The sequence below is a fragment of the Channa argus genome, chromosome 15 (genome assembly GCF_033026475.1).
Source record: "Channa argus isolate prfri chromosome 15, Channa argus male v1.0, whole genome shotgun sequence".
Taxonomy (NCBI): domain Eukaryota; kingdom Metazoa; phylum Chordata; class Actinopteri; order Anabantiformes; family Channidae; genus Channa; species Channa argus.
The window spans coordinates 18429343-18457275 of record NC_090211.1 but is presented as its reverse complement, the minus strand read 5'-3'; the positions used below and the strand labels follow the sequence as shown (position 1 = coordinate 18457275).

The 27933-nt window shown below is 39.9% G+C and overlaps 1 protein-coding gene across 1 annotated transcript; it reads right to left on the bottom strand.

The window, feature by feature from the left end:
* Nucleotides 1-299: 299 nt before the first annotated feature.
* grapa (GRB2 related adaptor protein a) lies at nt 300-27407 on the bottom strand. Its single transcript, XM_067476047.1, has 5 exons — nt 26988-27407; nt 23184-23281; nt 22210-22329; nt 10929-11097; nt 300-1513 (listed from the first exon to the last, which is right to left on the bottom strand). Exons 1-5 carry the CDS (start codon nt 27063-27065, stop codon nt 1328-1330), a joined length of 651 nt encoding a protein of 216 aa, XP_067332148.1. The 5' UTR covers nt 27066-27407; the 3' UTR covers nt 300-1327.
* Nucleotides 27408-27933: the final 526 nt, after the last annotated feature.

Here is a 27933-nt window from a genome sequence, read left to right as displayed (position 1 = left end):
GCATAATCAACAACACGGACTGACTCATTACATGATCTTTAATTGCATTTTGAACTATAAACACACAAAAAAGGGACTTAGGGTTCGAGGCAAACGAGGCAAAACCTGCAAAGGCCGAGGTTGATAACCTCTAAAGTCATTAAGCTTAACAGCAGACAAACTGCCCACCTTTCTTTCTGTGTTTCCACTCGCTAGTGCATTTAGTCTTCTATTTCTGAAGACTTTATTGGCATTTTGTGCACCCTGTATTATTTGTACTATTTTTCAGTGGACACATTCACAAATTCATGTTCCAAACGTTTAAAGTTCACAAAGATAAATCATTGACTTTATTTAAATGATTTGTCATTACAGGTTAAGGAAGACTGGTCCAAACAAAATCTTTGTACAATGTTTAAATTGAAGTATATGTATTCTAAGATTACACATCGATAATAATAAATACATGGAAACAAACAAAAAGAATCCATAAACTGAGTTGAGCGTATTATTACATTTTAAGCTGTGATATTCTTCTTATTGGGCACTGGAACATAATAACCTGCTTTACTTGTCAACAGCATGCATGGCTGCACACTCGCACTCGCCGTCGCACAATAAACATAAAGACACGCGTTTTGCAGTTTTACATGGATTCGGAGCCACTTTTTACACAAAACCTCTTCCACACACTTGCACACACCAGCCCGGTGAGAGAAAAATGTGCTGTGTCAGTATCCTGTGAGAGTGTGTGGCACAAATATTTGTCACACAACGACTCTCTGTTTCTGTCCTTTCAGCTCACCGGATCTCTGCGTGGGAACGGCGGCAAAATACTGAAGCAAATCCTCATCTGCAGTGAAGAAAACTCTGCCCTTCCTCCACAGGCTTCCATGGCCCTCACACTCTTCATGTCTGGTTAGTGTGAGTGTTTGTGTGTGTGTGTGTGTGTGTTGCTTTTATTTAGCCTGCACCAGTGCTGATAAGCTATAATAAATGATTATGCCTGGAAGCATGTGTGTGTAATTTTGTCTGTAAATGTGTGTGAGTTCTCCACAGTGTAAAGGTCCATATCTGTTTTTAGTTTTTCTTTTTTTTAAATACATGTTTAAAGAGAAAGTGGAGCTTTGGGGTTAAGTGAAAGTGATCGAGACTGTAGCAGCAGGTGGAGGCTTTTGATTAACATGTTACATCTGGGAAAGGGAGGAGCCAGTTTCATAATGAGCAGTTCAGCAGCAGCTCATCATTTCTCTGCCCCAAAAATGAAGAGGGCGAACAAGGAGCAGTTGAGGGGCAGGGTCACGAGGCTTGTTGCCGTGGAATGGCTTTTTTTTTTCTTTCAACTGAGTCACTGGCAGTGGTAAATAGGCTGGACGTACTCTGGTGGGAAGTAGCCCACGTGTCCGTGGCAACGGCCCCTCCAGCGCTGCGAATCAGAGTAGTCGAGTAGTTCGATGACATCACCACGCAGGAAGCGTAGCTGGGACGGATGGTGAGGGGTGAAGTCAAAGAGAGCGTGAGCGTGGTGAGGACGCTGTGGGGAAAAGATGGAGAGGGAAGAAAAGAGAAAGTTAATGCGACATCTTTTGATGCCTTATTGATTTATAAGAGATCAGACACCATTTCGGATTCCGTTTACAGTCAAAATTGAATCATTTTCTTAATTTAAATTCTCTAAAAACTCTCTGGTAATTGTCAGGCTCAACACTACTGTTGTCTTGCATCTTTAGGCAGACTTTCCATCATGCCCCTACGGTGATAAAAAAATCAGTCGGCCATCACACACATCAGACCCTCAGTCCGTGCACCCTCTGTCTAACTAGCCACCGATTCATAGTTTTCACAAAAGCCTGAAGAATTTGAAAGATTCTTTGGGAAGGGTAGCAAAAATACAAGGCCTAAAGAAAGAGGTGATCAGTCCTCTGTGCTAGCAACAACTGTGGCCATAGGGTTGTCCATGCTTCAATACAGCTGTTTCATTCAAATATCTCAGGAAGGCTCTGAGGTAATTGCCGTAAAACTGCAGGTAATTTAAGGTAAAGCAAGTTCGTACTAGCTGAATGTGCCATATTTAATATTACCATTGTTTCACTTATTGCTAGTTATATTAACATTATGATAGAATTAATTGTTTTTGCTTGTAAAAACACCCTTATTTAGGAAATGCTGATGCTAGTTTTGAAAATCCATGGTGACCACTGTTGTTACACGAGTAACATCCTACAGTTTTACTGTAGTGGAATTTTAAAAATTGAAAGGTGTTTCTTCTAAGTTTCACACTTGTTATCTCTATGTCTGTATTAAAGCAAAGGAAAAAACCTTACTGCAACAGCACATGGACTGAATCCCAAGTGCGAGCTGAAAGGAGTTTATATTTTAGTGCATTGACAAAAGTAGCCTGTAGCGTGTTTTCAAATTGAGGCAGCAGCAGGCAGTGTCCACTTAATACAGAATGTATTCAATGTTTCTTTAAAGTTACACGTATATTTTATTTATCATTTTCATTCAACATTTATTTAGCTAGATCACGGTCAGTCCATTCATGTTAAATATTCATTCAATATGAGAGACAAGACAGTTGCAGGCATGAAAGCAAATTCTACAGATTTTATTATGTACAGACTAATGTATGATATGTCTTATGTTAAGCTTTACCTCTTGTTAACTGTAGTCTTTTAACTTTTTGAATGATCCTTTTTTTTTTGCTCTCTGTCTAAGAGTTAAATGCAAAGTTTGAGGTGCTTGCCTTAGCATAAAGTCTGAATAGCGAGGAAATAATTCACCGGGCTCTTTACTATTTCACCTCAGTGTCTTTTAAGCACTGTACAAAATCCTTACAAAAACGAGTGTAAAACGGAGAATTACGTAAATGTACAGAACTACAATAAGAAAAACATGAAGCCATATATTGGCAAGTAGCATTTGACATACTGAAACACAGCCAAGGCAGTGACAGGCACCCAGAGAACCCAGAGTGGGATGAACAGGATGGCAGAGAGATGGAGGCGACATGTTCATTCTACTGTACATGTGATACCTACAGTTGGCACTCACTGCCTCTCCTGGCAAGATTTTACGCGACATGTCATCGACAAATTGCCTCTTAATGTTTGTAGTTACCATTAGAGATGAAAGGCATGACTTTTCTAGCCGTCAGTGGGTCCTGACTTGACTGTGTGAAGTTTATTTGAGCTCTTTTACGTTACCACTGACTTGTGTGGTTTAGGCAGGTACACAGTGTATTTTCATGAACACCTCACCATGTGAAAATCTATGAAACGTGAAAATCCGCCCACAGAGCTGTGTCATTGAACTGTGTTGTTGTTCTTTGGTATTCTGCTTATAGCCACGCTAGCAGTAGAAATGACGAAGTCTGGAAGAAGTGTCATGTCTGGAGGCCGTGAGAAAGTTAATAAGACATGGAGATGGAGAGGTGATGTAAGCTCAGAATAATGAGGGTGAATGCAAGATATAAGTGCACACCTGCACACATCCTACAACAACCATCTCTCTGTTGAAACGTGATGTTTGACAGCGATCTATTGCAGGCTAAAACTGCTTTCATGTCAAACAGCGAACACAGTGCTTTCTCTGTCTCGCTGTGTTTTTTCTTGTGACTAGTGTTTTCTTCTCTTCTTCTTCGCCTCCTCTGATGTCTGTTGACTCGGGACGTAAAAGCAGTTTAAGAGTAGAGGAGTAAACGTGGCTATTTTAAGGAGAGCGTCTTGAACTTAACTAACCCCTTGGGTGTCCGTTGCACTCCCACAGAGCAAAGTGGATGTGATATAAACTGAGAGGGAGCTGAGAGATTGGAAGGAATACCAATATTGTGCATGTGTAGTGTGTGTCTGTGTTGCAATTTTGGGCTTTATTGCCGTGGACTACTCTTATTTCAGTATAATATCCACTATAATGCAGGGAGAGGCAGGTATACTGACATATACTAACATGTCCACTCACAAACCAGACAGCAGGATTAGAATCAAGAGCCACAGATGTAATCTATCAATTCTACAAATCTATAAAATCCTTACAGTCTTATCCCTTATTGTTTGGGTGTGAGCAAGCATGTGTGTGCAGGCCTGTGTTGTCACGTCTGTGTGTGTGTGTGTGTGTGTGTGTATGTGGTGGTGGGGGGTGGGGGGTTGTGAGTACACACATGAAATCCTGTGAGGTTTGTGTCTTAATGCATGTGCTTCTGACAGTAGAGGGAAAACGCCATGTTTTTCTTTTTTTTTGCAAGGAGGAACATGCTCCATGTAAATCAGCTGGGCCACCCTGTGATTAGCATGTTCTCCCATGCTCACTCTGACAGTGAAACAAATTACTCTGTAACAATCAATGGACAACAGCTTTGTCTGCACACACACACTCCATCTGAAAATGACAAGGTGTCAAAAAGAAGGCAATGTTTCGCACAAAATAGCTTTTAGTTTGAAGAGAAAGTTCGGACATGCAATGGAGGGAGAAATAAAAAAAGAACAATTTCATGTCATCCCATTGTAAGGGATGTGTAATGAGCTGCTATGGAATTTATCTGGAAAAGCTAACAGTACAATAGGGGGGATAACACATAAAGCTAAAAATGAAAGCATAATCATCTGGTGGTCTCAGAAATAGTGACAAAGACAAGTTGGGCAAATATTTCCATAAAACATTTACAGTACACAAGTGGAAGTTTACATGATTTCTCTTCAACCTTGTTTTCAAGAACCATTTACATAATCTAAGTCTAAAGGGAGCGATGTAAGATCTTCTTTTTCCTCTTGTAGTTTTTGCGTTGTTAGTGTCACCGTCTAAAGTGTGAGAAAAGAAAAGATGCAGTGACTGCAAAAGTGGGGAAACTATCAATGATTTACACTCCGCATGCACAGGGAGGCTACGAAAGAAGAGAAGAGGTGGAAAGAATTTAGGTACAGTATAATGCACAAACTTGAAAGGATTTGCTCCATTACTTAATTGTCTTGTTACCTATTCTCACCTGACAACATAATCCCTGTAAGTGAATCCTTAATGGAGTGAAGTCTGAGCCATAAGGGTGTGTGGAGATATACTCACTGGGAAACATGGAGGCGTTTGGTTTTTGTAGATGTCAAAGGGTGAAGATGAAACCCCACAATTACAAAGTGATGTTTTTCAAATTGTTGGAGAAATTTATTGTTTCTAATTTGTATTTAACGGGGAAACTGTAAGAACTGGGAAATTTAAAATAAATCTAAAATAAACTCTACCTTTCAAGTTCAGGATTTACTTTCAAGTGTTTCTGCAATAATATGAGTTCAGTGTTGAATGAGTCTGAGTGGCCCTGCTTTATTTAAAGAAGAGAATTCTGGGTCTTTATTAACAAAGTCTGATCTTGACAACACCGCTTTGTAAAAGTGTGGCATGGCTCGAAAAGAGGAGATTTCTAAAAACCTCAGAAGAAGCGCTCTTGATGCTCACCAGGTCGCAAAGGGTTGACAAGGTTTTCTAAAAATTGGCCGAAGACCCTAAACACGAACGTTCTACTACAAAACTGAGGAAACAGAATATTTTGCAAAGTCCTGACATTAATACTACAGAAACGCAGTGAAAGGAGGGAGGGAGATCATGCAAGGAAGCTAATTAACACACTCGAGCTGGAGCCATTCTATAAGGAGGAACGGGATAAAAATCCTTCCAAGCTGACACGCAGGACCAGAAAGGTTTAGCTGTAGTTACTGCTGCAAGAATAGCCCACAAAAGCACAAGCATCATTGTAGATGTAGAGCTAAAACAAACAACGTCACATAATCCGGTACAACATCTCCCTGTCGGTGAGGACTTATTCAGCTTTGGCAGACGTGCAAAATGCTTTAGACACATGCTAATTGCTAAACTATTGTCTGTTTGTGTTGTGAAGGTAGAGCACAGCAAACAGTTACAAACAAGGGCTTTACACATCAAGGTATGACTAAGCTGCTGCGATCTGATATGGACAGACAGGTTTTTTCTAAGGCTGCAAAGAGCGTGCACGTAAACACGGCACCTTCACCGCGTCACCTCAGCCAAGGGGCAGACAGATAAATATTGTGTTCAGGTCGTGACAGAGCAGTGCGTTGACCTACAGTATAGTGCTGCTCTTATTGTCTAAGTAAGTGAAGAAAATGGAAAAGTGTGCAGCAGAACACGGTCACTGGAGTCTGCAGGTGTGAATTCTTGTGACATTTCTTAAAGTATATTAAAGTCTCTTCAGTGCAATAATGGATACAGAATGCACTCTTTAGGACTGTGCAGTCATATATGAAAACAAAAGGCCACCTGGCACCAAATCATCTGGATGTTAACATTGAGCAGCACATAAATGTAGTCCTGAGGCAGAATTGCACAGAGTGAACAATGTATGCTGCTTAAATATGCACGTTTGTGATGTGATAGCACTAGTTCTCACCTGGGGCAAGCCCCATAGGAGAATCACAGGAAATGTAATAAAATCACACACAGAAATAAGCTGACAGCCATATTTTAATCGATTAATTGTGAAGGTAATAACTTCCAGCTGCATTTGCTGAATATAGGATTAACCCTTGTGGATGGATGCTTGATGGTGAAAGCGCTGGAACAGCTGGGACAGACTTGAGTGGCTTCGTTAAGTGACACAAGCTATTTAACAGTGTTATCCATAAGATGACTGCTAAAACGTTTTTTTTTTTTCTTGGAGAATGTAAAATGGCAGAGAAGGATTAAATTGAGCATCAAATAGCAATGAAATTAACATTCTGTTAAAGCCTCCAGTTCATTTTATCTTCTTCTTCTTTTTCTTCCTTATCAAACTGAAAAATAATGCAGTATCCGTTTAAGTTCTTTATTTCAGCCTTTCTAGCTTTTTCTTTCTAGCTGCAGTTCTGCTTGATGGCAGCAGAATGTTCATTTTGAATTAGCAATTTGAGCAGATAGAAAGGGAAATACCAAAACAACTTAAAGCTCATCGCTCTACAAACAGTCGAGATGCTTGTGGATTTCACTTAATATCCAGCACCACACACCTCCATCACCCACGTTGGAGCCCTTCTGCTTCCTGGACACAGCAATCACCCAGGACCTCCAATAGGAGCTGAGCATTACTCCTTAACAAAGAAGTTTCTGATGCAGCTGAAGATCAACCTGCCAAAGTTAACAACGGTGCGCTTCTAAGCTGCCGTCATTGAGGCCATCCTGACCTTCTCCATCAGCATCTCGTACACAGGAGCAGACTGCCGTGTACCTTTTGCCCAGGTACGAGGGTGATCAACCGCAATCTGCCATCACTCCAAGACCCAGATCCCCCCAATGACACACACTGTGCTCTTGCTCCACACGCTACAACTACTGCAGCACATTATTCCATCTCTTGCTGTGTTGCTCCTTTGCAACTTTCTTTTCATAATTCTCAGTCTGTCTGTATTTAAGATCACTGTTTGTCTCAAGTTGTGCATTTTTATTCTCTGTGCAACAACTAACCAAGACAAACTCCTTGTGCGGGCCAGTAAAACAATTTCTGAGTCTTAATTTTATTGGCACAGGGTCAAGGGTCACGACATCATTACTACAGCAAAGAACAGAGGATAACCTAAATCTTTAGACACCAAACCGATTATAAAGATCTGTAGCTGTTTCTCTGTGTTAGTTGCTCACATTAAAGAGATTTGAATGTATTTAGGACAGAGAGTTTATCATTCTCCCATGGGCCCGCCGCTGTTATTGTCCGTTTAGCTACCATCATAATGCCCTCAAGCTAAATTCTTCACTTGTACCTGCTGCAGCTGCTTGTGTTCAGTGGAGTGAAGAATCCCCTGTGGTGAAAATGCACGAAAACCGTTCAGGAGGCAGCTACAGCTAAGCTTATCTGAGACACAGAGACCTGTTTTGAGGGTAAAAATCACCCTGTGTGCTATATCACCAGTGTGGTCGATGTTTCCAGCTATAACGAGAACTCTGTCTGAGTAACAAAATCTAGTTTCAGAAAAGAAACGGCCAAGTCCTGCTGGCTCTTATGCCACTCACTCCTCAATTACGCTAACACAACAGCAAGCATGTGAAGAGATGGAGTACAAAGTTCCCTGCATCTGAAGGATCTAACTTATTGAAATCAATAAATCTGGATCATTCCCAAACAATTACAGTCCTACATACTCAACACACTTCAAGGTTCTGCTCGTGAGCACGAACCTATGTAACCACTGATACTTATATGATTATTTTCAAAGTTCGTTATTCTTTTAATTTCCTCCATACTATCATATATTTATTTTATGTGTGATATGCATTACCATTATTATAAGGGGTTAGCCAGGGTTAGTCTATATATTATTTTTGTAGAGATGTGTCTCATTCTGTTTTGAGCTTTTATAGCCACAGAATAAAAATCTGATGTAGGAAAAGTGAGGGAACTGTAGTAATAGAAATATTATAAAAATACCTTGAACCTTTCCACATTTCGTCACATTACAACCATAAAAATCAATGTATTTTATTGGCATTTGATGTAACCATAATCATAGGTTAGAATGGCCCAGTCGAAGTCCAGACCTAAATCCAATTGAAAATCTGTCTCAAGACTTGAAAATTACTGTTCAGTGACGCTCTCCATCCAGTCTGACTAGGCTTGAGCTATTTTGCAAAGAAGAATGGGCAAAAGTTTCACTTTCTAGATCTGCAAAACTGGTAGAGACAAACCTCAAAAGAATTGCAATTGCAGCTGTAATTGCAGCAAAAGGTGGTTTTACAAAGTATTGACTCAGGGGGGATGAATTCAAATGCGCGCCACACTTTTCAGATAAAATGTGCCACTTTGTCTTGGTCTGTCACATAAAATACCAACAAAATACATTAATATTTGTGGTTATAACGTAGCAAAATGGGGAAATTTCAAGGGGTATAAATACTTTTTCACTCCCTTAATAATGTCACAAACACGAGTGTCAATATTTGTCTTTATGTGTTACTTCTGCTTTCAGTTTAGTTTCAATAATACACCAACTCTCGCCTCTAAACTCCGTTCCGTCCTGAACACCACAAAAATACCACAGAGCATCAGTTTCCTTCATCTGCACGCCAACGTCTGCAGTGGGCAGCCGCAAAGGCGGTGCCCAGGGAGTTAGCGCTCAGCGTTTCGCTCGTGGACAGCTCTATCCATTGAGCTATATTTGTCTATAATTTAAGAAAAATATAGCTATATTTGTCTATAATGCAATGTCTATAAAATAAGTTTTGCTTAAGTTTAAATCTCTGTTCTGTTCTTCTAAATTCTAGACAAGTGACAGTGACCACAGCTGTGTAAAGTTGTGATTTTTTATATGAATCTTTCTTAGTAAAAAGAGAGCAACAGTGACTATGCCAATATGTTTAGCAAGTATAATATTTATGGTCATCAAGCAAAATATTAGATTTGATCAGGGTCATAGGCAGGATTCAGTGGATCCCTACAGTTACTGCTGCCGATCGTGGAGAAGAACATGAATGTGAAGAAAATAATTGCTGAGGCAAATATTAACATCGTAGTGGTGTAAGAAGAAAAACTTAGGGGCCCCATAGACAGGAGGGGCCGTCTTCTGAATTTTGAAGACAGAAAGATTGGCAGACTGACTAACATGCTTTGTCCAGAGCTATTTCAAAAAGCCAGCTGTCCAAGGCCCATCTGGCATCACCTTTGTGAAGGAGGAGTTTCAAAAAAGTTGTTTCGCTTAATATGGTAACAGTGACTACATCAGAGATAAAACAAAACAACATCAAAAACAATCAGGCGTTTTTGATTTTTGAAAAATGCTCTCCATGTGCAAAGATGACCTTGACAGCTTCCAGGTCAATGCAATTCTCAGGTGCCAAGTTACACACCTGAATATGTGATGTGATACTCAATATCAGCATGCGGCTGGCGTTCTGTCATTCCAGTATCATTGGATCAAATCCCTCCATAGTGACCGGGTTCACCTTTGGGTGCGGTTCGCTTGCCACGCCCAGAAATAGTTGCCATGCAATGTGATCTTGTCTGTATAATGAGTTCACAATAATATAACAACAGCTTCTCCCATCGTGACGGCATCATGGGAACAACCTGTCATTTTCGCATAATTGTGTGTTTACAGTGTTTTGAGGTTTTCTCTATATACACTATACTTAAGCCCAGTGTTAGTAAAATATTCCATAGCATTTCCGGGACTAAAACACGTGTCTATATGTATGACCTATAAAAAGAAGCTGGACTAAAAAATGTATGCTCTGAAGGGACTAAATCATAGCTGATGTGAGGATTGCTCTTAAAATCAGTTTTCTTTAGTACTGTTGTGTTCACTCCCTCTGGCTCATTGCCCAAGATGACTGATTTGGTTCTGCTCCAAACCAACGGTAGTTCTGTGATCTTTCATTACAAGCTGCACCTCTATGTCAAACCCTGCTGCTCCAGACATTTCGCCCAACATATGGAGTGTTCCCATAGCTGTCAGCTCCATTAAAAAACTGGTTAGGCCTGCAAGTCACTGCTAAATGAAATATGACCACCCGGGTAGATTGTTAGGTTTGTAAGCACACATTGACTTTTAAACTAAAATAATAATAACATAAAAATATATTATAAAATATCTACACCCTTTTGCTGAAATGCTGTTTCATTGCATCTTAAAGTCAGATGGTTCAAATGTCTTGTGACGTTTGCGACAGTGAGAGGGGAGTGAAAGGAGACAGATGTTAACAAGAACAGATGTGTTTTTAAATGCTTTTCGAGGGGACAATGCCTAAGCTCTTTGCAAGAACTAGCGTATGATTGAGAAAAAATTTTCAAGGATCTTATTGTGTAATACACAACAAGAAGTAACATCTCAACAACAAGCTTTTTTATTAATTAATTGCAGTTATTGTAAAATAAAGTCGCACGTGTCAATTCTAGTGATTCTTTGCAAAAGTTGCAAGTCACATATGCTAAATGACATAAAAATGACAAACAGTCACATGCTTACCCTGGCAAAGTGCTCGGGATCTCGCAGAAAGACGGTCCTCTCCTTAGCAATGCTGTTGCTATGGTAAAACTCCACCAGCTCGTTCAGGGAGGAGAAGAGCTCGTCCCACACGTAGTATTGACAACAACGATCCTGCAGCACTTTGAAATGTTGAACGTGGTCCCCATAACTGCAACATGAAAAGAGATGGAGGGAATTAAATCATACGCCATTAATCATATGACTAGAACATTAATGAAGATGTGCTGCCTTATGTGTCTTTAGTAAGTTTGTAGACAGAGATGATTCCCTGCAAAACAGGTAACTTTCTCCCCAAAAGGTTTGCCTAGATGTTGCTGGTTTAGATTCAGCCTGGTTCAGCCTCAGATACATTTTAAAATACAAATATTTAACAGATATTAGGTCACACTGCTTAACAAACAATTTACTATAACTGTTTACAGTCTCGTTTTGTATTTAAAAAATCTGTCTCTACATCTGTCTCAAACCCTCAAAATTATGGGTAGATATTTAGGAAAACTGTGGCCATGTCTGTTTCCTGTTGCTTCATATCAAGGTTGGCAACAGGTTGCCAAATTACAAAAACCCATAGATTGGATAAGAAACATGCCTTTATATTCTTCACCTCGGTTCCTAATTTTGGCACATTTCAGCGATGGCGCAATGAGCATTTGACGGCCTATGAAAGTTTCACTTCTCTGCCAGGACCTCACATTATGTGTTACTTAGTATTTGGGAAAAGACACTTGCGTTTACATCCTGACCAATGGCTGACATATGCTTAAAGTTTTGCTTTAGTGTCGCTAAACAGGATAAGGACAACAAAATGCAATGTTTGCAGTTAGGATATTTCCACATATGGCAAGGGGTTGAAACATTGTTGAAACAAATCGCTAGACTGAATATCCGTTGCAGATATCTGTAATTTGTCTTTGTAGCCACAAAGAAGGTTTCAGTTATCCACAATGTCATATTCATAGATATCTGAATAATGTTAATTTCAGATATCCAAAATGAAAAATATATCAACTGATATACACAATACATTTAAGGATATCTGCAATTTCTAGTCATAATCCTATTTATAGATATCTGAAACTGCATTTTATAACTGCATGAGATCAGTCACAGCAATATCCTAGCACCTTAGCTTTTTATGATTTTATGTTGTTAGCACACTGATGCAGCTGACAAGACTAACAGTAACTAACAGTAAACTATGATTTAGTGGTATATGTTTTCCATTATTTATTTTAAAAAATTGGTTTTCTATTTGGTTTTGTTAATCGCTCTTCATAAGAGAGAGGAATATATTTTTTACAAATACAGAGGTAAAGAAACCTTCCTGTCACAGTTGGCTTTTGAAGACTTTTGTCCTCCCCTATAACATGATGTTGGTTATTTGTGTAGTTCAGGTTTTTCTGAAGGAGGTCGGGGTAGTGGATGGGTCAGAAAACACACAACATTTGCCTAGGAGACAAATCCATTGTAAATCAACTGCTTATTAATATTTTTGCAACCATATATGTGATGTGACTTAAGGAAGCACTGATTTTTATGGTAACCATAACTTTTCTACTAAACATAACCATGTGTTTTTAGTGCCTATGCTAACTGGATATTTTTGTGCCTAATCCTTACAAAACTGCTGTGTCTGCGCCGTTCTGATCCTGCGTTTTTGAATGGATAGAGCAAGTAATGTGCAACGGTATCCTCCATTTTGTAGCTTTCTACATGGTGGCGCTATTTCAACTTCAGTGGGTCATATGAGGGGATAAGGACCTGTGTGGGTGTTAAGGTTGGAAGACGGGTAGGGTGCTTTAATCATTATAGGCTAAATGTGGCAAAAATTAAGGTGGGCAAAGTATAAATATTGGTTCTTCTTTTCTTTCCAAAATAACATTAAAATCAGAAACAAGATTCGATAAGAGCTGAATCTGATAATCCGAATTAGAATGTGAATCAACAACACTAAAACAATAAAGAAGGTGAAGTTGGTGTCACGGCGTGTTGAATTTTTCTTGTTGTACGCCATAAGTGCCACTTTAGCTTTGTTCCGTCCCCATCACATCTGAGGGATTTAAACATTTTATAGCCAAACAAAAGGTATGCGGGTAACTACTATAGCAAGCCGGGGGCCCACCTCACAAAATGGCACCTTGTCGATCAAAGGTTAACACAAACTTCCTATTGTCTCTACTCAAATGCACTTAGTAGCAGTGAAGATTAAGCCAGACGTTATCTGGAAAGCAGTGTGTCTTTACATCACAATGAACTTTGAACAGCTTTGAATTAATAGCAACCGTGTTTAGCCTTTGGTTCTTGTAGTCGCCACTTCAACGCTACAGCTGTCAGCTGTTGGGGCTGGCACACACTCAGTGTCATCCTGTTTATTTGTCTCCTCTAAAAACAGGGAAAAGAAGGATACATACTAGAGTTTCAGCATATGAAGTTCTATTCTATAATATTTTTATGTCAGCTTTTCTTCTGGTTTACCAATAATAACATCGTTAAAACAGGTAAAAGAGAACTAAGCTTATAATGACACTAGATTGATCAAAAAACACACACTTTTAAAACACATTATAAACAAATTCTTTTCAGTGTGTGGGTCTAGTTGGGAATATTAAGAGCAATCATTTCATGTACTCTGCTCTGTCGGTGTGGATATTTCCGTGCAATGCAGATGATGTGAGAAAAACACATTTAAATGTGTATTTCTTTAAAAAAACAAATAAATTCACACAACATAATGTGTTAGAAGATTACAGAATTTTTTTGTATCATGGATATTGATGAATACAAGGTTGATCGGGATTGTTTTTTTTTTTTTTTTATGGATAAAAATAACATTGTCATTAAGCCAATAATGTACAAAAATAGCCAGAGCGCATGCTTTGTTGTTATGATTAAAAGAGCTTGGTCAGTTTGCATTGGCAATCATACCTGCCCCCCTGTCCTGCTCGGTTGTGGTTGCTAAGTAACTTGCCAACTTATCTTTAGAAATCTGGACTATCACCATGATTGTACTGTTATATAACTGCATCTAATATGCAATGGAAGTCAATACAGCACCCCCATATTTTTAAACACATCACAGAGTAGGTGAGTGTGTGTTAGGCGTCTGTTAATTTTGAACTTATTTTATTTTTTTATCTTTCTACTGTAACATCATTGCTGTCTAATAACATATCCAATGGATGACACTTTCCACAGCATAAGTACAAGTTGGCATTCATGATTCAGCCTCAGTAAACTCTCCTGATTGGCACAGCTCCAAGCTCAAAGAAAGTCAATGACTATTAGCCTGTTTCACCCAGAATTCCTTTCTGTGTTGAGACACCGAGCTCTGTGAGCAAGCAGGACTGACTGCCTCAAGACTGAATGGCATTCAGCCACACCTCCACCCTGCCATACTTTCTCTCCCTCACTGCTTTTGCTCTTTGCGGCCTCATTTCTCTTTTTTCACTCTCTGTCATTCTTCAAAGAATTATGAACCTACGGCTAAAGAATGTTCAAATAAACTAGTTGTACCGGACTTTTTCAGTCTTTGCATACTAATTCTGTGTGTATTCCCCTCTGTGCTTCTTTCACTTCTCTATTTTATCTAACTTAACCCTCCTGGTTGCGATTCCTCTCCATCACTGATTTAACCGTATTCCTTGACTGACTCAACCACACACACTCACACACACAGTCTAACACACATGCACATCCCAAAACTGTGGTCTTCCGCCTTAATGATCATCACCAGTCTCACCACCAGTCTCTAGTTGTCTGTCACCCTCTGCTGCACCCCACTGGTGGGGCTCTGTTACTGCTGCGAGCTGCTGTGCACCTGTGCAGCTGAATGAGACAAAGCATGAGCAAGTGACCTCACCGCATGACAAATAAAAAACAGCCATGGGGTTAATGGTGACGAATGAAGGGAGGTGTGGACGGTAAGGAGCGGATGTGAACAGTGTAAACACTAAAGTAGTTTAGGATGAAACCTGCCAAATACTAAACAAAAAGGAACATGGAAACAAAGCATCTTGTTTTTTTTTTTTTGCAAAATGCCTTTTGGCCACATCTAGTTCACATTTCCTGCAGGTGTGAGGCAATAGCAGCACTGCCTTTTCAAGCACTTACTCTTTGTTTGTTTGGGTCTCACTAGCAAAACTTTTCAACTCAATAAATATGACTGTGAAACAATTTCACAGAAGCATCTTTGTGAGGGTTAGACCTGTTTGATGGCCCATTTTTTCATTGCTTCCTGTGGCTATCAAGCACACACATACAGTAAAGTTGAAACTTACAAGGCAGTGATTTAAAGGAAAGTTTAAAGTTTTGTGCTGTTTTTCCACAACATGTATTCATTGAAAAGAAAAACTGTGGAAATATGAATTAAACATGTTCTCTATAGTGGTCCTTAAAACTTGTGCATAAATATCACCTAAAACATAGTCGGATTTTCATAAAGGTTGCAAACCTAAAGTATCCAAATGCTAATGAGAAAAAAAAAGATTTACTTGTTGTGGAATGTGATGCAGTCTTAAATATCTTTATTTGGCAAAAGCCTGAGAATCTCTAAGGTTATTGAGCAAATTAAAAAGCCCCCTCAGAAGTGGTCGACCAAACCAGATGACACCAGAAGCAAGTGTGTAATAATAATCCTAACTAATTTTGATGTTCATGGGTCTATAATCATGAGCATGGCCGAGCTGTAAGCAGGGAGACACTTCTCTGTGGTATAAACATTTCTGCCTCCCTACAGCTTGTTCAAGGCCATAAACATGAAATGACTTGAAAGCAGAACCTTTTGTCTCATATACACTGATCGTTATCCTACCTGCAAAACATTGTAGTGCAGTATCATAATTTTGCCCTGTTTACTGACTCTTGACCAATAGAACTTGCCATTGTTGATGTAGGGGAAAATATTTCAATTTATTTATATAGCGCCATCTAACAACAAACTCCTTTTAACTCCCTTTAATATCAAGGTACAACATATTAAAAAAAAATATATATAATACGATTTATATTTTATTTATATGCTAAATAAAAATAAAATGTGAAAAATGAAACCTTTCATTTTGAATTTTGCAAAACAGGTCTACATGTTCAGTACAAATCCCTCGAGCCATGTCCAACCAAAATTCCTGACCAGAGTTTTGTATATTCATTGAGCACCACTTAAAATACATTGCATCTTAATACTGAATTGGTCCTACAGTGAAAAAATACAACTTTACTGTACCACAACAGTGATGTCGATGCAAACAACACCTTGCATTTTCAAACTAGATGTGACACGAAAAAAGCATAAATTTAGCGTAAATAAACTTTGAAAAATACTAATAAAACTACAATGAAGTGAAGTGTAACAGACGTATTACAATAGATCACGTGTCACCTTCTACCCTCTTTAATAAAGGTGCTTGAACAGTGGAAGTGAAACTTTATATTTTAGGTTGGGTGGTTTCATATAGGTGTGTTTGACACAGGCAGCATCGGTCTCCGCTTCATACCACTCCCTCTGTCTCACATACGCACACATACAAAGCCCGCTCTCCAAGTGCCCTCTCATCTCCCTGATCCAGTGTAATTAAGGCCCACAGCGATGGAGAGATTATGTTCTTTTTCCAAGTAAAAGGAAATGAGAGAGAGATTAAAAGAGAATGAGACTGAGAACGATTAAAAGCGAGAAAATGAAATAGACGCACACAGAAAGATATACAGTAGATGAGCACACAATATATTTTTAAACTTTTTAAGTGGGCGCCACCACAATTCAAAAGACATGAAGGTCACCCGTCCATCGTCGTCTCGACTTCCTCCTTCAATCTATTCTCACTTCCCTGTTCTCGCTGTCTCTCGTTCTGCCAGCGCCTCTTTTTTTAATCTCCTGTTCAGTTTCTATACCACTGCAGATGTCTGGATTTCTTCACACAGACACTGTGACACCTCCAGCTGTCAATTGAACTCTGCGACTGTGTGTGCATCTGTCTATGAGTAACTCATGGGTGTGTCAAGGACGCATTGAATCAAGAATACACGTGTGACAGCCATGTGTGACTGTTGTTGTGCATGAAATGGGTGACAGGATGCTTGTGAGCATATTGGCTATGAGTGTGTTCACATTTGTGTTTGTCACCCTGTCCTTGCATGTCAGTGAGTGAATGAGAGAGAGGTTCAGCTCCTCCTGCAGCATTAATAAAGCAGATCCATAAAGATAGATGGAGGAAGACAGCAGGAGGAACTGGATGTGTGTGTGTGTGTGTGTGTGTGTGTGTGTGAGCTTTGAGGGTGGAGAGAGGGAGCTGAGATAGAGAGAATGAGGGGGAGAATGATAAAATGTTTGTTGGAGGCGATTTAGTCAAAGAGCATGTTGATGCTTCAATAAGAAGCCTTTCAGACAAAAAATGTCTCCATGTAAACACTGATTAGACTTAGAGGAGCAATTGTTGTTTATTTGCTTGTGATCAGACACCATCCATGTTTAACTTGTATCATTTTCAGCTACTTATGCAAATGTCATTAGTATTTAAGTCGCCACTGTTGGTTGAGATATATTCTTAACTCTGTCAAGAAAAAGAAACGATCTGAGCCATTTTGAGCCGGAGCTGCCTCGAGTAAACACGTATTTTATTTGGCTTCAACAAAACCCTGAGCCAATCCTTAAGATCAGTAACTATGTGTGTTGGGTTCACATTGTTTCACGTGTCAGATGCCCATATGAACACTGAAACAGGTTTTACTTGCCAAAACCATTCCTCCTGTTCACACAGGCCTTTAAGAGATCCCTCCACAAGAAGCCACGGGGGTTAAAGTACATTAAAACGTTTATCTGAAGACATATGTGTAGTTCAGAATTCCCTCTTTACGTTACTTTTCAGCATGAAAAGGCAAACGCTGTTATCGGAAACACAAAAGGAACATTAAGAAGAGATAGACTAGTACTAGTAGTGAAGGTTACACCTTCACCTTCATTAGTAACACAGCATTTTGGTACTATATTGTATTTTGCATCAGCAGATACCCAGCAATGGACAATTGTGATCCAAATATTATATTTGGACATACTTATTGGTTTAGATCAATACTACCTGAGCCAAAGAGCCACTGGTTCAGTATACAAGGTGGAAAAAACTCACGCAACTCTTTACCTGCAACAAACTTTCCATTCTCTCGTCTATTTTATTTGCTGCTAATGCTCCCTCTTTCCCTCTGTCTCTCTTTATTTTTTCCCTTGTCTGTCTGTTTTTCTTTTTATTTATGTCTTTGTCTTTTTCAAGTCTCTCTAAATTGTGTTCTTGTCACTGAGAAGCCGTAGTGTATTGTGTCTTTGAGCTGTGGTGTAGCTTACCTTAAGAATTGAAAAAGGAGACAAACAAATGTTTTTCTGTGTAATATAAATATTGGCAAATATCATCTTATTTGGGATTTTTCTAATCCCCTCCTGCACCCTTTGTGTATTGATTCATCGTAAGGCATGTTAGCTTTCTTGCTCAGAGTTAGATTGAAATGCCATCTTCCTGTCTGCACTGTAAAAATGAAACCGCAGGCTCATCTGGATTTGTTTGTAGTTCAGATCAGGTGAGCGCTAAAGGTGCTAAGATAGGCTAACTGACTGCTAGCAGGTGAGCAGAAATAATCTTTTCTAATTTGTCAAATGATGTTTTCAGTAGTTTGGGGAAACCTGAAGTAAGGCCACAAGTTCGATTTGAAGTTCACCTAAAGAATAAAGCTACTTGCCCCCAGCTGAAAATGACGTTGCGTAACCCACTTCATTTTTCACTCCATCATGCAGTTCTCTGACACATCTTCTCCGCATTGATTCACTTGTTCAACCGAGCTAATGTACTTTGATCTGAGAAGTTATCAAGAGTCACTAAGTGTGAAATTGCCCCCCAAGTGATGATATTCACTGGGACACTGCGCTGCGTTACTTAAAGCTCAAAGTAAAATTATGGAGCTGAATGAACGGCCTAATTCAGCACTTATGGTATGAGCCATCAGCCAGTGGAAGTGTGAGTCAGTAACATCTGAGGCCATTTGTTTTCCCAAACTGAAATGCTGAAACATCGGACATATTTGTGTCAGCTGGCAACATTTTATAATACAGGGATTTTCGACCCTGGCCCTCAAGCCCTCCTGCCCTGCTTGTTCTCCAGTTATCCCTGCCCTACCTACTGCTGATCACCCAGATCAGGTGTGTTCAGTCAATCAGAAGCCGGAAGATAACAGCGTGTCACTTTGTCTTCCCTGACTTCATCCTTATCTGAAATGATATCTATCAGGGACAATTGGAAACAAGCAAGGCAGGGGTCCAAGGCAGGACACAGACAGGGAAAGGGCCCCCCACCCTTTCTGTCTGGTCCTTCTGAGTCTGTGGCAGTTTTACTTAAAATAATGGCCTAAGTCATTTTTTTGACAAAAGTGATTATTTTGCCAAAATTATCTTTTACTCTGTTTTGTTCAGTTTTTTCTTTTTTTTTTTTACACTTGAAAAAATGACTTCGGTCATTATTTTAAGAGGGTGACGTTTTGCTTGTTTGTGAGATTTGGACTATATGATGCTTACTTTGGATGTTTTGTGCGTATTTTTGGACTCAAGTTTGTTTTTGGTCATTTTACATCTTTTTGTGGTTACATTTGCATTTACATTAGGCTTTTATCCAAAGCAACTTACAGTTGACGTTTATGGACACATTATAACTACCATGGGCTCTAGGGCATTTAAATGTATTATGATTATGATGATGATGATGATTATGATGATGATGATTATTATTGAACAACTTTGCTTTAGTGGGGCAATAGCATGGATGTGAGCAGAGAAAAGGGATATCAATAATGCTAAGACGGGGCAAGAGGAAAAATGATTTAACAGTAATAATCTTAGATTAAGACTCCCCGAATGATAACGGTGAACACACAGACTATTACACACACACACACACACACGCACAAAATGCACAAAGCTGTTGAAAGACATCGGTCTCAGACAAAGCAAAGCTGTTAAAAAAAAAAGAAAATGTCTTTGTTCTACATGACCTTCACCTGATACAAAAAACAATGGCCACAGGAAAATCAATTATGTAAGTGTGTGTGTGCGCGCATGTGCGAGCCTGTGTGTCTGCTTGCGTTTGCCATACTTTTAAAATTAAAATGTGTCAAGCGACACTTGGTGCCGTGGTAAAGCAACCTTGAGCTCTGTCAGTGAGAAAAGAGAAAGTGACGTCAGCTCTTAAAGTTTGATGGAAAGAAAAAAAAAACACATCAAGGAGAAAAGTCAGACTAAGGCTTTGATACGAAAAGACACGTTGAAAGCAAAAGTATTACAATGAGTTGCACCTTTACATGTTGCAATTATAGCAATTTCTTGGTGTATTAAGTTTCCCTCTACAGAACATAGATTAACTACTTCAGAAAGTGATTTTCCTCGAGTGTCTTTTTAATGACTCAGAGACTGTACACAGTTGTTGCTTTCAGGTTTGATCGAGGGGCTATATGAATGAGGAAGTGACATTTTCCATTACAGAAAAAAATGAAAGTTGCGTCTGTTCCAAAAGTGGACTATAATATATTATGGGTTAGTTTATTTAAAACGATTTGCCACAGCTCTTTTTCTCACATTCATTCTTTTTCCATGATAAATTGATATTATAGCAAAACCAGAAAGGATTAAATACACCATTTGCTGTGCTGAGTCAAAACCCATCTAATGGATTTCTAACTCTTTCTCCTTCTCCCTCTTATTCTAATAAAGTCTACGTTGGCATCACGTCGGCCCATTTTCCAAAAATAAACTACTAAATAACCCATTGGGACAGTTTCAGTGACATAGTCTGAAGCTAGTCCCCTGTCACATGTTATTCCATAATCACCTTTCAAAGGGTATTTTTAACAAGGTGCCTCTAGTCAATCTATAATTCAGATCACAAAATCTCTTCCTGACTGACTTTCAATGATCACCTTAAAAGTCTGCAGGCAGAACCCTCATTACCACCGAGGACTCTGAGGTCATGTCCTTGGTGTTCTCTCTGAAGTTAGCTTTTTACATTGGTGGACATTTTATTTTCCCAAAAGCCTCCTAAGAACGACCATAAATGTAGTACCTGTTTTCTGGCTCCTACTATGATGACAGTGTAAACGTATTTCTATCTTTATTTCTTTTCTCCATTGTTCATTGTAAAAATGAACCCTGAGCATAACATATAAAGAGAGTGGATAAGATTTTAACGCGCTGCTGTCAATGCCGGACTGAGCTGAGCCGAGGCTGAAGTTTCCACAGTTACTGTTGTCAGGACGTCCCCTCTGACAGGAAAGCTGTCAGCACACAAGGACCACACACTCACACAAACACCTGACCCAGTTTTCAAGCTGCTAAACCATCCAGCAGCCACAGCCAGAGACATCAACAAACGGCCAAAAAAAAAAAAACGAGTAGCATCAAAATCCTCTCTGTCCCCTCTTGGCAAAAACATAGCACCTCCCTTCTCTTCTCTTCTTTCTCTCTATTTTTCTTTTTTATTCCTAAAGGAAGGCAGCCCATTTTTCAATTTCTCTCATAAGAAAAACCATCCGGGAGACGTATAACATGCTCAAAACAGTCGACAAATCCCACTTGTTTGACGTATGGTCCCGGTAACAGTAACGAACCAAACCTCCGTTCCAGACCTTCAAAATTCAGATTTAAGATCCTCCCTGCAACACAAACACACACGCATCCACGCACGCACACACACACGCACAGACACACAGGCCACTGAATCTACACTTTTAACAGCCGCACAGCCCACAGGAACACAACACCAAGCCTCAGCTGCTTCCCTGACCACCATCCCCAGACAAGACAACCGATCGTCCCAATCAGCAGCTCCAGCTGCCATTCTGTGCCAGACAAGATTAGTTCACATCAGGCCAGAGGGGCTGCAGATCCTCACTCTTACCAGACACTTAAACCCCCACCTCCTGCTCTAATTGCTCCTCTGATCCCCTGCCACCATCACAAACTATTTATGCTAACAGGAATGAACATATTCAGAATGTATAAAATAACTAATGTGCAGACAGCATATGTTTATGTGGCATTGCTAATTTAATGAGATTGCATTAGATGGAATAGGATAAAACTTTATTGACCCATATGCAGAAACAGCTTGCAGTAACAGGAACCTACTTGTAGGAGAAGAACAGTGCGTGTTAAAAAGGAACCTGTGAATCTGTAGAAATAAATAATGTAAAGCAGCAATAGAGTTCAAAGAGCAAAACACGAATCTTTATGACCTACCTGACCGACATAGAGAACTCTCCAGGAGCGCTCTCACTCTCTCTGACCAAAAAGGCTCCGCACTCCCTGTTTCGGAGTCGACCTTCTGCCACTCCACGGGATATACGACCCGCGAACCAGCTGGAGACAAACGAGCAAGACAGCCGAGAGATCAGTGATGTCGTTTCTTTATGCATAATTAGAGATGTTTGTATTTTCAGTGGAAATGATGCTGCTGACAGAAAAGGGGGTAAGACAGGTTGAGGCTGAAGAAAAAATATGTAAAATTAGCACGTTTGTGAAGTTATTTTTAAACCCGGCTGCTAAATATGAACAAAACACCAATGTCAAAATGCTGGATTTCAGTTGTCAGTAGTGGAGCTTAAGCGGTGATGTTGTATTATATATTTTTTTTCGGTCGGTTTGATGAGTCAAATGGCACAGAGCACATCCAGTGTGACAGAAGAATAAAGGACCTTTTAGGCTAAGGTCACAGGGGCAGAATTTTTTTATTTTTAATGTGAACGCGGTGTAGGAGGAACAACTCACAGGCACATTTCCCAGCAGACTGTGTGCACAAACTTAACGAGGCAACTCCCACATTGACCGTACACCGGTGTGTTCATTAAGGAGCCGTGTTGCCAGTTTAGTGTTTGGCGCAGTGAAAAGTAGAATTCAGCTAGCGTAGGACCATCTGATGGAGACACACGGTTTACCAGCAGCCTCACTGCAAACACACACTAATACACATGGCTGGATCATGTGTGATTACGTAAGGTAAGCGAGTGAGTGTGTCCCTTTGGGTAGGCTGCCTTATACCGGAGTGCAGATGTCCAGAGCAGAGCAGAAAAAGCCTGAAGCTGCACACACTCACTGATGAGCTGTTTAAATAAACCAGTAGAAGACGTGTGAAATGAAATCAGCTGCTTTGGAGATGAGCTGAAGATGTGCCTACATATGCTTGTGTGTGTGTGTGTGTGTGTGTGTTCGCTTACGCGTGTGGCCGCAGGTTGATGTAGTTTTTTGGCACAAAGCCTTTTCTGTTGTGGAGCTCAGCTGTGTACCAGTTCGGATCATCCTCCATGTTGGTGATCTAGGAGAAAGCACACACACAGACACAGATGAAATATGGTCCATCATGATGTTGGCACAGGCTGTTACTATCACGTGAAAGGCCACAATCCGTTCTCTCACTTCTGCTGTACATCAGCGTAATTCAGTACAGTGGCTGTCATCCATCAATTTCCTCAAATTCCACACAGGATTATACATATACATTTACAACGTTTAGCATTTCTTAGAATCGTTTTACAATAATAATAGTCAGTCTATTGTATCAGTTTGGAAAGAACTGTGGCTCATGGGTCATGTCGACATTACATACATCATGTATCATGTAAAGATGTGTCAGTGACAATCAAGGTGTGGACAATAGGAGACGTCTGCGACATCTGCTCATCGCTGCCCCGTTGTCGTTCTGTGCACCTCAGCTTTATCTTGGATAAACCCAGGACTAGAGATTGTAAATCATTTTTGTTTACTGAAACTGCTCCATTTTAAGTCCTGTAATATTTACTGATTTTATTGTTTTCCGTTCTGTTGTCACTTTTATTTTGTGTCATTTTGATATTTTGATAAGCTGTTCTTTTGTTTGCTCTGCTCCAGCATGGAGTGACATGTTTTATAAAATTCCTTTCTGCTACAGCGCTGACGTTGATGACTTGAGCTGCCTGTATGTTTTATCAATAACACTACATGAAACTAAAGATATGAAAAGCAAAAGAAAACACTGTGTAACAACTAGTTCAAACACACACAACTGACATGTGTCCCACCAGTTATAGCAGAGCAATGATGAAGAATTCCTTCAGTGAAGTTGCCCATCGGTCAAAAAGTTGCCCCGTCCCCTTTCCACCTTTAGAAACTTCATTTCCCGCTCCGGCAGTTTTAATCGTGACACTGCACATTTGTACGTGCACTTTAAAATGTGTTGCAGACTATGAAAAGATTTACTGTCCACAGAATCAATCATTAATCAATCAATGTTGAAAACTTTGGTGCTATTTTCCTTGTTGACCTAAAAACAATAAAACCCTGTTGAGATAAAACCCTGCGAAGGAATATCACATTCACGTTGCCCAATTGGATGTTTTTTCTTAACTGTTATCAATTAATCAACGCACATTTCTGATGAAAACCTTTTTTATCTCCCCACTTGTATCATGACACACCCTTTCTATGGCTTTATGAAATATTGCCTCCTAGTTTCTCTTCCCCAGGGTCGATGTTACAGGTATATTTAGATCGCTTAATTTTTTAATAATTTTGTAATAAAATCAGCTTGAATTCCACATTTTTATTTAGATACAATTCGATTGCGATTTGAAAATGCAGGGTTTTTTTCCTTCTTTGCGGCCCATCTGTGAGTCTATTTAGGATGTTGATCCAAAACGACCCTGACTAACTCCGCTGTGACTCATTTCCTTCGGTCCCTACTGTACCAGTGGATTTAACAATTACATAATTAACCCTTACAATATGCACTGCAGGGTACTTCATTTTGGCACTACACTGTTATTATCTCCATAACTCTCATGAGGACAAATACACAGCCTGCGCCCTTGTGACCCATTGCTGTGCAGCCTTGGCTTGAATTCTTTTTGCTCGTCCAGGTATTGTAGTGTCTCCCTCAATACTTTTTTTTTTTTTTTCTTTTTAGACATTTAAAATTTTACATGGCTACTTTCTGGAAAAGATGAGTTACACCTTCCAAGTCCAATTACATCCCAGATTGTCACACTCCTGCACAGAGAGTTGGACAACAAAGGAAACGTGTGTTTCTGTGCTCCACTTTTGTGTGCCTTGGAGTTAGACTTGGCCGTACTGCCTTCAGCTTTAAACCGAATGTGAGAGCAGCTACTTTTGTTGCTATTTTTCTCATTTCTTTGGGAATCTTCACTCAGCCCGAGTTATTTATGGCCACACGGCCACGGCACAAAACACAAACTAAACAATACACAACTTTTAAACTAACTAACTTTTAAACATGCTTGCAACAAGGTGTGAAAGCACCAGCTTTGGCACCACTGAGACAGCAAACTGCCAAAAAAACGTTTTGCACCAGTAGTGACACCAAAGTGATCTGTCATCAGCATTTTTTTTTTAACTGACGTACAGCTCTGGCCATCTGGTGACGCAAGCAGGAATGAAAAAATGTGAGGAATTATTTAAAAGTACAGTTTGACCCAAGTCTGAACCGGGGTTGTTTTGCTGGAGACATGACAGCAGTTTATCCCAGTGGGAGGTAAGAAAATGTGCATAAATTGGACAGCGTTTGAAAGATTGGTCCTATTTTACCTACAGTAAATGCATCACTATGGCCATAAAACCTCCAGTTTGATGGTGCAAATTACATCATAATGTACAGGTAGGTTTGCAAGTATCACAAGTCACATACTGCACTGCACTGAGTAGAAAATCACATTGATTTACTGCGAAAACACACTGACAAAGCGACCATCTCATGTTGGCAGCCCCAAAAAGGCAAAGTCTTCACAGACAGAGTCACACAGAATCTGCTTTATTCATGTGTTGTCCAGTCAACTAATATTATAACAGCTTCTGTCTGGGATGAATAATCTGCTGAGTCTACTGAGGACAATTAAAGGTAACTTCTACCCTTGGGCATTATGATGCTGTTAGACATAATCAAATACCATGGGTTATTTTGGGTCAAGCCTAGACTTTGTATGTTATATAATTTCCAACATACTGCACGCACTGCCCAGTATATAGTTTGCACAATGGATATAATCTAACTCCATATCCATCAATACATTCGTGAACGCAAGAACATAGATTTGCCAGTGTGCAGCAGCATATTGCACTCTGATCCACTGAGGGTAATCCAGAGAACAAACTGATCTCACTGTGTCTTCTTCACTGGATTTGTCCACTTATAACTATTGGAACAGCTGGCGCCGCACTTTAAGTCCAGAAAAAAAAAAAGAAAAAGCTCTTACTGAGATTTTAGTGTCAATGTCTTAAAGGGGCAATTTTCTGCTACAATAGTTGCCAGCTGTGCAGGAACAGAACCTCGGCACTGCATGTAGCATGTAGCTTTAAAAAAAAAACATTATTTTGCATCCTATAACAACAAAAGAGTTTATCACCTAAAAACAAGAGGAATCTAGCTTGAAGTGTAAAGAAAATAGTTTGCCATTTGGTGGGCAACCAAGCAAAAATCCAGGAAGTTACTGCACCGAGTCAAGATGTGCTCCCATGTGTAACCTATATTTCCATTTATACCGACAATTAGTGAACAGAGATGATTAACTTTGGAAGGAGAGGTCCGCGTCTTTCTGCTAAGCTAAGCTAGTAGCTCTAGATATACAAACTATGCATCTAACGAAAGAATTATGACTCGAGACGTCTTACTACTCACATCAGTGCAAACATTTATAAGCCAACATTATAGCCCATGTTGTCATTTCAAAAAGATGCCAGGTGCCAGCTACAGTAGGGGCAACAAACATCTTGCATTTCTACCACTGGAAACATTTTAATGTTTCATACCGCTCTTTATTTACCACCGTCTGGATGGGTTTTGTCAAGAGCTGTACATCCTGAAGTTGTAATGCTGGTCATTATCTCGGCATAGGCGGCAAAAGGTAAAGATGTGATTGATCGATTGGTCCAAGTATGAGAAATGAGTGAAAGATATGGTTTATGATGTGTGTAGATAGGTAGATAGATAGATAGGTAGAGTAGATAGATAGTGAAAAATATCTTTTTCTTACCTTGAGCAAGTCCCCCTTGTTGAAACTGAGTTCGTCGCCCTCTGTGGCACGAAACGTGTACAGTGCCACTGCTTCCATGTTGAAACCCCCCAACTCTCTGTCACACACACACACTCACATGCACACACACACTCAGACTCTGAAGCACCCACTCCAGGACCCCCACTAATGCCCCTAGAACAAGGGGTGAGAAAGAGTGAGAAATGTATGTACGAATAACAGAAAAAGGAAGAAATAACAGTCAGGAAGACGATAGAGAAGAAGAAGAAGAAGAAGAACCGGAGGAGGAGGAGGAGAAGGAGAGTGGAGGTCTGGTCTGTCCGCTGAGCCAGAGAGCGTGTGAGAGAGTCAGAGCAGCAGATAGTAGAGAGAGCTCAGCTCGGCGAGGGGAAAAACACGACTGGCTGCTGCTCAGCAACACACTGCCATGAGTAACATTCAGAGAGAGAGAGAGAGAGAGAGAGAGAGAGAGGCAGCATGTAGGGGCAAAGTGAGTGGGAGGCTCTTCCTGTGTATATATTTGTCTCATACACTGAGTGTGGCTTCTGTGGATTCTCTCTGTTTCCTTTAATCTGTTGTCTATATGTGCGTGTGGTTTGTCGTTAAACTTCTGTCATCGTGCAAATTAACTTTAGTTTCTTGTGTGTTTTTTTTTTTTCACACCTTGGGAGTGAAAAGAGAGCTGATCTTTGCTTTCTAATTATCACATTTTAAGGCGGAAACTTTAGGTGAATGTCAGGACAAGGTCAGAAATAAAGTTGAAAATATGATGAACACGCGTTGGCATTTAGTGAAGTCAAACCTCCTCTTTACGCTCCTGTTTTGTGTGTACAGCACATTAGAATACGTTTGACCGTTCACACCTACGGACAACTTAGAGTCACCAATTAACCTAACGTGCATGTTTTTGGACTGTGGGAGGAAAGTAGCTGGCTGGGGACCTTCT